Source organism: Nerophis lumbriciformis, linkage group LG21 (assembly GCF_033978685.3).
Source record: "Nerophis lumbriciformis linkage group LG21, RoL_Nlum_v2.1, whole genome shotgun sequence".
Lineage (NCBI taxonomy): Eukaryota > Metazoa > Chordata > Actinopteri > Syngnathiformes > Syngnathidae > Nerophis > Nerophis lumbriciformis.
This window is the reverse complement of record NC_084568.2, coordinates 42,287,605-42,302,500: the sequence shown is the minus strand read 5'-3', so window position 1 is coordinate 42,302,500 and position 14,896 is coordinate 42,287,605. Positions and strand designations below refer to the sequence as shown.

Here is a 14,896-nt window from a genome sequence, read left to right as displayed (position 1 = left end):
CAAGGTAAGCACCCGCCCCCATAGAAGAGGAAGCGCTTCTTCTTCTACTGTAAGCAACCACCCGCCCGCGTAGAAGAAGAAAAAGCGCGCGGATATTACCGTACGTTTCATTTCCTTTGAGTGTTTACATCTGTAAAGACCACAAAATGGCTCCTACTAAACGACAGGTTTCCGGTTCATGAAAAGACGCAATCTCTCCATCCGCACACGGATTACTATTTCACAGCAACTGATATTCCTGTGAACCGCACTGTGGATACAACGGGAGCACGTACGGTGAATATTCGCACCACAGGGAATGAGAGGTCATCCTTCACTGTGGTTCTAGCTTGCCATGCTAATGGCCAGAAACTTCCACCCATGGTGATATTCAAAAGGAAGACCTTGCCAAAAGAGACCTTTCCAGCCGGCGTCATCATAAAAGCTAACTCGAAGGGATGGATGAAGAAAAGATGAGCGAGTGGTTAAGGTAAGTATAAGTTTACGCGAAGAGGCCGGGTGGCTTTTTTCACGCAGCTTCGTCCATGTTGATATACGACTCCATGCGCGCCCACATCACGCTGGTTTTAATATATTATTAAAGTTTGACTGACCTATCTGACTGTTTTTTTGACATTCCTTTAGCGCAGTTAGATGCGGCTTACAACACGGGGCGGCTTATAGGTGGACAAAGTTTTGAAATATGCCGTTCATTGAAGGCGCGGCTTATAACCCAGGGCGCCTTATGGTGCGGAAAATACGGTATATACTGTATATTCCTATAAGCCACTTCTCTTTTCCTACACTTTAAACCCTGCAGCTTATAAAACGGTGCAGCTAATTTATGAATTTTTCTTCACTGACGGCCATATTATAAACAGTATACAAAAAAAAACCAAGCACATTTTATTGTTTGTGCTATGGCGCCATTTGGACACGATACCGGCCTATCCGAGCATGTATTAAAGTTTAAAGTTATTTAGCCTACTTAGTTGTCAGAATCATGTTGAAAAGGGTTTTAGTACTCTTGATAACAACTAGCCAGCTGAATTAGGGGAGTTTGAATAATACACAATGGTTGGTAACAAGAAACTGACCTGTTTATTCAAGGATAAACACAAAATAGACAAAATGATACATGACAAACAGAAATGGCATCATTGAACTAGGGCTGGGCGATATGGCCTTTTTTTAATATTGTGATATTTTAAGGCCATATTGCGATACACGATATATATCTCGATATTTTGCCTCAGCCTTGAATGAACACTTGATGCATATAATCACAGCAGTATGATGATTCTATGTGTTTTGATTGATTGATTGAGACTTTTATTAATAGGTTGCACAGTGAAGTACATATTCCGTACAATTGACCACTAAATGGTAACACCCCAATAAGTTTTTACACTTGTTTAAGTCGGGGTCCACTTAAATTGATTCATGATACAGATATATACTATCAGATATATACTATCATCATAATACAGTCATCACACAAGATAATCACATTGAATTATTGACATTATTTATAATCCAGGGTGTGGAAGGGGGCGCCGGATGTAAGTGTCAAAAAGACAGCCAAAAGAGTTTGATATGAGAATAAATCTAAAGTTAAAATATAGGGTAGAAATGCACCCATTTGCAGGAAATGTAGTCTTGATTTTCAACATTTTCTTTCAAGGCTTGCATGTCTACATTAAAACATTCTTCTTCATACTGCATTAATATATGCTACTTTTAAACTTTCATGCAGAGAAGGAAATCACAACTAAAAAAATCACTACCGTATTTTCCGCACTATTAGCCGCACCTAAAAACCACAAATTTACTCAAAAGCTGACAGTGCGGCTTATAACCCGGTGCGCTTTATATATGGATTAATATTAAGATTCATTTTCATAAAGTTTAGGTCTCGCAACTACGGTAAACAGCCGCCATCTTTTTTCCCCGTAGAAGAGGAAGTGCTTCTTCTTCTACGCAAGCAACCGCCAAGGTAAGCACCCGCCCCCATAGAACAGGAAGCGCTTCTTCTTCTACTGTAAGCAACCACCCGCCCGCGTAGAAGAAGAAGAAGCGCGCGGATATTACGTTTCATTTCCTTTGTGTGTTTACATCTGTAAAGACCACAAAATGGCTCCTACTAAGCGACAGGTTTCCGGTTCATGAAAAGACGCAATCTCTCCATCCGCACACGGACTATTTCACAGCAACTGCCTAAAGACTTTCAAGAAAAGCTGGCTACTTTCCGTGCATATTGTAAAAACAAGATAGCTGAAAAAAAGATCCGGCCAGAGAACATTATCAACATGGACGAGGTTCCACTGACTTTTGATATTCCTGTGAACCGCACTGTGGATACAACGGGAGCACGTACGGTGAATATTCGCACCACAGGGAATGAGAAGTCATCCTTCACTGTGGTTCTAGCTTGCCATGCTAATGGCCAGAAACTTCCACCCATGGTGATATTCAAAAGGAAGACCTTGCCAAAAGAGACCTTTCCAGCCGGCGTCATCATAAAAGCTAACTCGAAGGGATGGATGAAGAAAAGATGAGCGAGTGGTTAAGGTAAGTTTAAGTTTACGCGAAGAGGCCGGGTGGCTTTTTTCACGCAGCTTCGTCCATGTTGATATACGACTCCATGCGCGCCCACATCACGCTGGTTTTAATATATTATTAAAGTTTGACTGACCTATTTGACTGTTTTTTTTGACATTCCTTTAGCGCAGTTAGATGCGGCTTACAACACGGGGCGGCTTATAGGTGGACAAAGTTTTGAAATATGCCGTTCATTGAAGGCGCGGCTTATAACCCAGGGCGGCTTATGGTGCGGAAAATACGGTACTAATAAAAGTCTCAATCAATCAATCAAAACACATAGAATCATCATACTGCTGTGATTATATACATCAAGTGTTCATTCAAGGCTAAGGCAAAATATCGAGATATATATTGTGTATCGCAATATGGCCTTAAAATATCGCAATATTAAAAAAAGGCCATATCGCCCAGCCCTAGTTCAATGATGCCATTTCTGTTTGTCATGTATAATTTTGTCTATTTTGTGTTTATCCTTGAATAAACAGGTCAGTTTCTTGTTACCAACCATTGTGTATTATTCAAACTCCCCTAATTCAGCTGGCTAGTTGTTATCAAGAGTACTAAAACCCTTTTCAACATGATTCTGACAACTAAGTAGGCTAAATAACTTTAAACTTTAATACATGCTCGGATAGGCCAGTATCGGTCAGTATCGGTATCGGTCAGTATCGGATCGGAAGTGCAAAAACAATATCGGTATCGGATCGGAAGTGCAAAAACCTGGATCGGGACATCCCTAGTTTGTAGAGCTTACTCCGTATGATTTGTTTATTTTACAAAGTCTAACACTTTAAAATGTGTCCAAACCCTACACCTTTTCCAGCGGTCACTCATTTGTTGGTCAAATCTTCTCGAGCTCGTCTCTTTCCCTCCTCTTGGTGTGCGAGCTCCATGCACCCACCCTCCCTCTTCCTGCACCGTGTGCTGCCACAGCCACACATGTTGAGTAATGTGGCTTAAAAGACAATGAAAAAGAAATAAAAGGCTCTCGATAGGGAGCCGGCTCTGTCAAACACGAACCGGCTCCCGTTGTTCACTACAAAGAGCCGGCTCTTAATCCGGCTCTCGCTCGCTTCCCCGTCACTCCTGCAAAGCGAAGCGCGCCACTTTCGTTTTGAGCGTTTCCAAAGCGACACAGAGCCAGCCGGGGTCTCGTCGCACCGCACGGCGGGAAATCACCAGAAAAAAAAGAACAAACGCGGGTAATACGAGTAAACTAAAAAAAAGCTACTTGGGGGGGGAAGGGTGGGGACAAGTCGCCTCCTATTAAACAGTCACGCAGAAAATATATTTGAAGCCAAACATCAGTTTGTTAGGTTATTAAATTGTTAGTTGACTTTTCTGAGAAACAACATTTTCCAGACTGGTTAAAAAATGACCACTGTAGAGGACACTAATGTAAAAGTTGAAAGACACTATAAATTATTGGATATTTATCCAATACATCAGCTGTAAGAATTTGCTTGAAACAGTGGCTTTTCCTGCACAATTATTTGTCTTGGAAATACTTGTTTGGAGTAAAAAATATGATTAGAACATTCTAGCATTATTAAGTGTGTTTATCTTAAACATTCCTGACACTTCACTATGGCATTTTTACCAATATATATATATTTTTTGGACATAAACCGCAATAATATTGTATTGTGGCTAAGGCTGCAGCTAACGATTATTTTTCTATCGATTAATCTATAGATTATTTTTTCGATTAATCGGTTAATCTAAAGATTATTTTTCCTTTTACCGATTATTTTTATTTATTTAAAATGAAGATGAAAAAATAAATGTAGGCCACTTTTTTCAAAAGACATGGCTTTTATTTACAAAAAAAAAAAATATGGCCACTCAGTCAACATTGACAACAACATGACAAAATATTCTGTAACAATGTAAACATTTAAAACTTTTAACAAAATTAAAAGTACCGTATTTTCCGCACTATAAGGCGCACCTAAAAACCACACATTTTCTCAAAAGCTGACAGTGCGCCTTATAACCCGGTGCGCTTTATATATGGATTAATATTAAGATTCATTTTCATAAAGTTTCGGTCTCGCAACTACGGTAAACAGCCGCCATCTTTTTTCCCCGTAGAAGAGGAAGCGCTTCTTCTTCTACGCAAGCAACCGCCAAGGTAAGCACCCGCCCCCATAGAACAGGAAGCGCTTCTTCTTCTACTGTAAGCAACCACCCGCCCCCGTAGAAGAAGAAGAAGCGCGCGGATATTACGTTTCATTTCCTTTGTTTGTTTACATCTGTAAAGACCACAAAATGGCTCCTACTAAGCGACAGGTTTCCGGTTCATGAAAAGACGCAATCTCTCCATCCGCACACGGACTACTATTTCACAGCAACTGCCTAAAGACTTTCAAGAAAAGCTGGCTACTTTCCGTGCATATTGTAAAAACAAGATAGCTGAAAAAAAGATCCGGCCAGAGAATATTATCAACATGGACGAGGTTCCACTGACTTTTGATATTCCTGTGAACCGCACTGTGGATACAACGGGAGCACGTACGGTGAATATTCGCACCACAGGGAATGAGAAGTCATCCTTCACTGTGGTTCTAGCTTGCCATGCTAATGGCCAGAAACTTCCACCCATGGTGATATTCAAAAGGAAGACCTTGCCAAAAGAGACCTTTCCAGCCGGCGTCATCATAAAAGCTAACTCGAAGGGATGGATGGATGAAGAAAAGATGAGCGAGTGGTTAAGGGAAGTTTACGCGAAGAGGCCGGGTGGCTTTTTTCACGCAGCTCCGTCCATGTTGATATACGACTCCATGCGCGCCCACATCACACTGGTTTTTAATATATTATTAAAGTTTGACTGACCTATCTGACTGTTTTTTTGACATTCCTTTAGCGCAGTTAGATGCGGCTTACAACACGGGGCGGCTTATAGGTGGACAAAGTTTTGAAATATGCCGTTCATTGAAGGCGCGGCTTATAACCCAGGGCGCCTTATGGTGCGGAAAATACGGTAGCTTATTTGCTTTTTAATGTGCAAATATAAAATAAACATACAGTGCAAATCTTAATATTCTGCAATAGTATAAGCATTTCAAAAGTAAAAGTATTGCATATTTTGCTTTAAAATGTGCAGAAATAAAGATAAACATCCAATACAAAAAAGTGCGTATTTCCTTGAATTGGCGCTGGGTATTTAGTATTCGCATGCATCGAATTACTGCCGGGTCAAACTCGTTTCGCAAAATAATTAGCGCATGCTTGGCCTTACCGCCGGCTCAGGATTAACGCCGGATCAAACTCGTTTCGCAAAATATTAATTTTATTAGCGCATGTCTGGAATTTTCGCCGGGTCACACTCGTTTCGCAAAATAATTGGCATATGTCTAGAACTTCCGCCGGGTCAAACTCGTCACGGCATGAGTGACACTTCACCTGTCATCATTTTCAAAATGGAGGAGGCTGATTTCAATCATTTGAAATCGCATAAAGGGAAGAAGATTAAGAGCTATTCAGTAGGATTTAAGGTCCAAGCTATTGAATATGCTAAAAAGAACAGTAAGCAGCTATGTTTTATTAATATACCGTAGCTGCGTGTGTCAAATATGAGTCATTAAATGACTCCCGCCTCCTGGTGGTAGAGGGCGCTAGTGATCCTTATTGCGACTACCGGTACTGCAGAAGACCGGTGCTGCAGAAGAAGACAACAAGCCACAAGAGTGAGCACTTTTAACATGGAGGATTACATATCTAAAATAAAACACTTTTCTAAACTGGACTTTCAATGGAAGCAGGAGGTAATACTTAAAGGAATATCTCTATCGAGACAGAGAGACTTTTAAAACTGAAGAAAGATAAGGAAGACTTCTATAAACAAGTTATCGATGCTTTTGTTTAGAAGCAGCTGCGCATGGACTTCATTTATAAGTAAAGGTAAGACCATAATAACGTTTTTTTTTATTAAATGTGCTTTTCATGATGGTATTCTTACATCACTCAAATTTATAAGCGCAGGCCTAAATTTACCCCACGCCTTTTGGTAAGCGCCGGAGTGAGAAGAGGTTTTAAATTAATTAGCGCCCCGGCGGCTATTCAAGGAAATACGGTATGCTAAGCGTTGACGCACAAAAACGGCGTCAACGTATTTACGTAATCGATGATGTCGACGCGTCGTTTCAGCCTTAATTGTGGCCTTAATACCGTGCCATTTAATACCGTTACATCCCTATTAATTGGAGAGCTAGCTTCCGCAGCTAGTTGGTCCATGACCATGACTTCTGTTTTGTTTGATCAGCCGTTTTACTGCCGTGTTACAGACACCGTTTGGAAACAATTATGGTATGTAAATAAACATTTACAAAATATTTATGTATAAATAACTAATTTCGTAATGTATTTATCCGCGATTTGTAGTTCTTTGCGGCTAATAAATGGAAAAAATTAGGAAAAATTATTACAAAATTAATATTCCACTGTAGTGATATACAAAATACAACATAAATTATCCCGTGACAAATGACAATTACACAAAAATGTTCAGTAACATTTTTTATATAGAATATAAAAGTATTATTTTTGTAAATGTATAGTATATATTCTGAGCTCTCAACAGTAAGTACAAGACAAATATAAGCAAGTCAAGTAGAAGTGCACACTGTGCAATTTGTCAACCATCAATTATAAAAATGAACCCCTACTTCGCAGAAAATTAAACATGTCAGCTTTTTTTTAGGAAGCACACACAATATTCATGACTAATCATTGTGTTTCCAGCTGTGGAGAACAGTGTGGTCATGTGATGCATGAGAAACAATTATTTCAGGTTTACAGTGAATGTTTTAACATGGTAGGCAGTGTTAGTTTGTTATTTATCCGCAGTATTAACACCAGACAACGTATTTCTGGTGGTGATTCACTTCCGTCTCGGAGGGGATGGAAAACGTGTCATTCATTCAAAGTGAAGTGTAAAATGTATTTTCTTTAGTGGTTAGTTTTACAGTGACTTCATTGCATACTTGCCAACCTTGAGACCTCCGATTTCGGGAGGTGGGGGGAGGGGGTGGGGGTGGGTGGGGTCGGTGTATAACGGGGGCGTGGCTGGGGGCGTGGCTAAAAGGGGAGGAGTATATTTACAGCTAGAATTCACCAAGTCAAGTATTTCATATATATATATATATATATATATATATATATATATATATATATGTATACATATATATATATATATGTATATATATATATATATACATAATACTTGACGTTCAGTGAATTCTAGCTATATATATATATATATATATATATATATTTATTTTATTATATATATATATATATGCATATATATATATATACATATATATATATATTTATTTTATTATATATATATATATATATATATATACGTATATATCTATTTTATTTTATATATATATATATATACGTATATATATCTATTTTATTATATATATATATATATATATATATATATATATATATATATATATATATATATATATATGTCTTAATAAGGTTATCCAAAAAATAGTGCTCGATACCGTAGTAGAGCGCAATATATTTATGTGTGGGAAAAAAAATCACAAGACTACTTCATCTCTACAGGCCTGTTTCATGAGGGGTTCCCTCAATCATCAGGAGATTTTTCATCTCCTGATGATTGAGGGAACCCCTCATGAAACAGGCCTGTAGAGATGAAGTAGTCTTGTGATTTTTTTTCCCACACATAAATATATATATATATATATATGTATATATACATATATAAAATAAATACTTGAATTTCAGTGTTCATTTATTTACACACATATACACACACATAACACTCATCTACTCATTGTTGAGTTAAGGGTTGAATTGTCCATCCTTGTTCTATTCTCTGTCACTATTTTTCTAACCATGCTGAACACCCTCTCTGATGATGCATTGCTGTGTGGCACGCACAAAAGTGCTTTCATCAAATGCACTAGATGGCAGTATTGTCCTGTTTAAGAGTGTCACAACATTGCTGTTTACGGCAGACGAACTGCTTTACGGTATACAAAAACGTGACTGCTGTTGTGTGTTGTTGCCGCGCTGACTTTGAAAAGAGCAACATTGGGGAGAAGAGGTTTTCTTACCTAAGTAGTAATTGACAAAGTCTGGTGTGAGGGCGGGCTGCTTGTGTTTGCGACGTCCGTCCAGGCTAGCGTTGGTGTCGGATGGATCTACGGGGAAAATATCTGTGCTGATGCCCATTAGCTCCGCCTTCCTCATCAGCTTCCTGATGGCTGAGGCACTGGAGGTCAGAGGTCGGGGCAGCTTCTCCCTTGGCACCCACGCTTGGGGCCGAGTGTTCCTGGACAGTTCTGCTTTTGTGCGGTATTGTTGCAGTCGCGTCGTGATCCGGGCCTGGATGTTGAAAAATAGGAATATGAAGTATGTACAGTAAGAATCATGCAGATAAAACAATAAAGCTGAGTGAATTGTTTACTAAGTTAGACCAGTACTCCTCAAATAACGGGGGAAGCCCACTCTCATGACCTGAGCGTCTTTCAGGTGCATTTTGGAAAACTTTTTATTGAGAAATGGCTTCCATCTGGCCACTCTGACATACAGGCTTGATTGATGGATTACTGTCCTTCTAGAAGGTTCTCCTCTCCCCACAGAGGAATGCTGTAGCTCTGAAAGTGACCATCACATTCTTGGTCACCTCCCTGACTAGACTAAGATGAACGCTTTCCATCCAACCTGATGTAGCTTGAGAGGTGCTGCAAAACTGCCCAAAGATAGATAGGTGTGCCAAGTGTGGCATTGTATTCTAAAAGACTTGAGGGTGACATTGCTGCTAAAAAATGCATCAACAAAGTATTGAACAAAGGCTGTGAATACTGTTTTTTTTTTTTAGTTTTTATTCTAAATTAATTTACAAAAATTTAATTTTTTTTTTTTTCTTTAACATTGTCTTTACGGTAGAATTGTGTGGACAAAAATTCATATATTTCCATCCATCCATCCATCCATCTTCTTCCGCTTATCCGAGGTCGGGTCGCGGGGGCAGCAGCCTAAGCAGAGAAGCCCAGACTTCCCTCTCCCCAGCCACTTCGTCCAGCTCTTCCCGTGGAACCCCGAGGCGTTCCCAGGCCAGCCGGGAGACATAGTCTTCCCAACGTGTCCTGGGTCTTCCCCGTGGCCTCCTACCGGTCGGACGTGCCCTAAACACCTCCCTAGGGAGGCGTTCGGGTGGCATCCTGACCAGATGCCCGAACCACCTCATCTGGCTCCTCTCCATGTGGAGGAGCAGCGGCTTTACTTTGAGCTCCTCCCGGATGACAGAGCTTCTCACCCTATCTCTAAGGGAGAGCCCCGCCACCCGGCGGAGGAAACTCATTTGGGCCGCTTGTACCCGTGATCTTGTCCTTTCGGTCATAACCCAAAGCTCATGACCATAGGTGAGGATGGGAACGTAGATCGACCGGTAAATTGAGAGCTTTGCCTTCCGGCTCAGCTCCTTCTTCACCACAACGGATCGATACAGCGTCCGCATTACTGAAGACGCCGCACCGATCCGCCTATCGATCTCACCATCCACTCTTCCCTCACTCGTGAACAAGACTCCGAGGTACTCGAACTCCTCCATTTGGGGCAAGATCTCCTCCCCAACCCGGAGATGGCACTCCACCCTTTTCCGGGCGAGAACCATGGACTCGGACTTGGAGGTGCTGATTCTCATCCCAGTCGCTTCACACTCGGCTGCGAACCGATCCATTGAGAGCTGAAGATCCTGGCCAGATGAAGCCATCAGGACCACATCATCTGCAAAAAGCAGAGACCTAATCCTGCAGCCACCAAACCAGATCCCCTCAACGCCTTGACTGCGCCTAGAAATTCTGTCCATAAAAGTTATAAACAGAATGGGTGACAAAGGGCAGCCTTGGCGGAGTCCAACCCTCACTGGAAACGTGTCCGACTTACTACCGGCAATGCGGACCAAGCTCTGGCACTGATCATACAGGGAGCGGACCGCCACAATCAGACAGTCCGATACCCCATACTCTCTGAGCACTCCCCACAGGACTTCCCAAGGGACACGGTCCAATGCCTTCTCCAAGTCCACAAAACACATGTAGACTGGTTGGGCAAACTCCCATGCACCCTCAAGGACCCTGCCCAGAGTATAGAGCTGGTCCACAGTTCCACGACCAGGACGAAAACCACACAGTTCCTCCTGAATCCGAGGTTAGACTATCCGGCGTAGCCTCCTCTCCAGTACACCTGAATAGACCTTACCGGGAAGGCTGAGGAGTGTGATCCCACGATAGTTAGAACACACCCTACGGTTCCCCTTCTTAAAGAGAGGAACCACCACCCCGGTCTGCCAATCCAGTGGTACCGCCCCCGATGTCCACGCGATGCTGCAGAGTCTTGTCAACCAAGACAGCCCCACAGCATCCAGAGCCTTAAGGAACTCCGGGCGGATCTCATCCACCCCCGGGGCCTTGCCACCGAGGAGCTTTTTAACTACCTCAGCAACCTCAGCCCCAGAAATAGGAGAGCCCACCACAGACTCCCCAGGCACTGCTTCCTCATAGGAAGACGTGTTGGTGGGATTGAGGAGGTCTTCGAAGTATTCCCTCCACCGATCCACAACATCCGCAGTCGAGGTCAGCAGAACACCATCCTCACCATACACGGTGTTGATAGTGCACTGCTTCCCCTTCCTGAGGCGGCGGATGGTGGTCCAGAATTGCTTCGAAGCCGTCCGGAAGTCGTTTTCCATGGCCTCACCGAACTCCTCCCATGTCCGAGTTTTTGCCTCTGCGACCGCTGAAGCCGCACACCGCTTGGCCTGTCGGTACCTGTCCGCTGCCTAAGGAGTCCTATGAGCCAAAAGAACCCGATAGGACTTACTTATATATTTCCATTTTGGAAAATGGCTTTAACATAACAACATGTGGAAAAAGTGAAGCGCTGTGAATACTTTCCGGATGTACTTTATGTTTCTGAGGACTGGAGGCTGTTTTGAAATCAAGAAAAATGTCTCAAGTTACGTCTGTTGTTCTATCTGTACATTGATCTGACACAGATTTGACACTGATCTGACAACGATCTTGTATTGGCGGTAGGGCTGCGAATCTTTGGGTGTCCCACGATTCGATTCAATATCGATTCTTGGGGTCACGATTCGATTATAAATCGATTTTTTTCGATTCAACGTGGTTCTCGATTCAAAAACGATATTTTTCCGATTCAAAACAATTCCCTATTCATTGAATACATAGAATTTCAGGAGGATCTACCTCAGTCTGCTGACATGCAAGCAGAGTAAAAAGCTTTTATAATTGTAAAGGACAATGTTTTATCAACTGATTGCAATAATGTACATTTGTTTGAACTATTACCGTATTTTCCGCACTATTAGCCGCACCTAAAAACCACAAATTTACTCAAAAGCTGACAGTGCGGCTTATAACCCGGTGCGCTTTATATATGGATTAATATTAAGATTCATTTTCATAAAGTTTCGGTCTCGCAACTACGGTAAACAGCCGCCATCTTTTTTCCCCGTAGAAGAGGAAGTGCTTCTTCTTCTACGCAAGCAACCGCCAAGGTAAGCACCCGGCCCCATAGAACAGGAAGCGCTTCTTCTTCTACTGTAAGCAACCACCCGCCCGCGTAGAAGAAGAAGAAGAAGCGCGCGGATATTACGTTTCATTTCCTTTGTGTGTTTACATCTGTAAAGACCACAAAATGGCTCCTACTAAGCGACAGGTTTCCGGTTCATGAAAAGACGCAATCTCTCCATCCGCACACGGACTACTATTTCACAGCAACTGCCTAAAGACTTTCAAGAAAAGCTGGCTACTTTCCGTGCATATTGTAAAAACAAGATAGCTGAAAAAAAGATCCGGCCAGAGAACATTATCAACGTGGACGAGGTTCCACTGACTTTTGATATTCCTGTGAACCGCACTGTGGATACAACGGGAGCACGTACGGTGAATATTCGCACCACAGGGAATGAGAAGTCATCCTTCACTGTGGTTCTAGCTTGCCATGCTAATGGCCAGAAACTTCCACCCATGGTGATATTCAAAAGGAAGACCTTGCCAAAAGAGACCTTTCCAGCCGGCGTCATCATAAAAGCTAACTCGAAGGGATGGATGGATGAAGAAAAGATGAGCGAGTGGTTAAGGTAAGTTTACGCGAAGAGGCCGGGTGGCTTTTTTCACGCAGCTCCGTCCATGTTGATATACGACTCCATGCGCGCCCACATCACGCTGGTTTTTAATATATTATTAAAGTTTGACTGACCTATCTGACTGTTTTTTTGACATTCCTTTAGCGCAGTTAGATGCGGCTTATAACACGGGGCGGCTTATAGGTGGACAAAGTTTTGAAATTATGCCGTTCATTGAAGGCGCGGCTTATAACCCAGGGCGGCTTATGGTGCGGAAAATACGGTAAATGAAGCAAAAATATGACTTATTTTATCTTTGTGAAAATATTGGACACAGTGTGTTGTCAAGCTTATGAGATGCGATGCAAGTGTAAGCCACTGTGACACTATTGTTCTTTTTTATAAATGTCTAATGATAATGTCAATGAGGGATTTTTAATCACTGCTATGTTGAAATTGTAACTAATATTGATACTGTTGTTGATAATATTCATTTTTGTTGGTTTGTTCTGTGTCGTGTTTGTGTCTCCTCTCAATTGAGTGTTGCTGGCTCGGGTTTGCTTTTGGAATTGGATTGCATTGATATGGTATTGCTGTGTATTGTTTTGTTGGAGTGATTAATGAAAAAAAATTACAAAAATTAAAAAAATAAAATCGATTTTTGAAAAATTAGAATCGATACTGAATCGTACAACGTGAGAATGGCGATTTGAATTCGAATCGATTTTTTTCCACACCCCTAATTGGCGGTCTCAACAACACAAACAGACTTACACTGATCTTACATTGATCTAACACAGATCTGACACAGAATTGACATTGATCTGACACAGATTTGACATTGATCTGACACAGTTTTGACATTGATCTTGTATTGGCGGTCTCAACCACAACACAAACAGACTTACACTGATCTGACACAGATTTGACATTGATCCTACACTGATCTGACATGGATTTGACATTGATCTGACACAGATTTGACATTTATCTGACACAAATTTGACATTAATCTTACACAGATCTGACACAGATTTGACATTTATCTTACACAGATCTGACACAGATTTGACATTTATCTTACACAGATCTGACACAGATTTGACATTTATCCGACACAGATCTGACACAGATTTGACATTTATCTTACACAGCTCTGACACAAATTTTACATTGATCTGACACAGATTTTACATTATCTGACACAGATTTTACATTGATCTTGCATTGGCGGTCTCAACAACACAAACAGACTTACACTGATCTTACATTGATCTAACACAGATTTGACATTGATTTGACACAGATTTGACATTGATCTGACTCAGATTTGACATTGATCTGACACAGATTTGACATTGATCTGACACAGTTTTGACATTGATCTTGTATTGGCGGTCTCAACCACAACACAAACAGACTTATACTGGTCTGACACAGATTTGACATTGATCCTACACTGATCTGACATGGATTTGACATTGATCTGACACAGATTTGACATTTATCTGACACAAATTTGACATTTATCTTACACAGATTTGACATTTATCTGACACAGATTTGACATTTATCTTACACAGATTTGACATTTATCTTACACAGATCTGACACAAATTTTACATTGATCTGACACAGATTTTACATTGATCTGACACAGATTTTACATTTATCTTACACAGATCTGACACAAATTTTACATTGATCTGACACAGATTTTACATTGATCTGACACAGATTTGACATTGATCTTGTATTGGCGGTCTCAACAACACAAACAGACTTACACTGATCTTACATTGATCTAACACAGATTTGACATTGATTTGACACAGATTTGACATTGATCTGACACAGATTTGACATTGATCTGACACAGTTTTGACATTGATCTTGTATTGGCGGTCTCAACCACAACACAAACAGACTTACACTGATCTGACACAGATTTGACATTGATCCTACACTGATCTGACATGGATTTGACATTGATCTGACATTTATCTGACGCAAATTTGACATTTATCTTACACAGATCTGACACAGATTTGACATTTATCTTACACAGATCTGACACAGATTTTACATTGATCTGACACATATTTGACACTGATCATGTATCGGCGGTCTTAACCACAACAACACACAGATGAGATGTGTTGTCCCGGTTAG

The 14,896-nt window shown here is 41.1% G+C and overlaps 1 protein-coding gene across 4 annotated transcripts in view; it reads right to left on the bottom strand.

Moving 5' to 3' along the window:
• The window catches only part of phf14 (PHD finger protein 14), a 172,956-nt gene that overhangs the window by 111,050 nt on the left and 47,010 nt on the right, over nt 1-14,896 (bottom strand). For all 4 annotated transcript variants that reach the window (XR_009817569.2, XM_061982345.2, XM_061982346.2 and 1 more), the window contains exon 9: nt 8,685-8,955. Coding sequence is in view for 3 of the 4 variants with exons in the window: in XM_061982345.2 (XP_061838329.2) it covers nt 8,685-8,955 (271 nt within the window). In the remaining variant the exon portion in view is untranslated. The remainder of the gene's footprint in view (nt 1-8,684; nt 8,956-14,896) is intronic.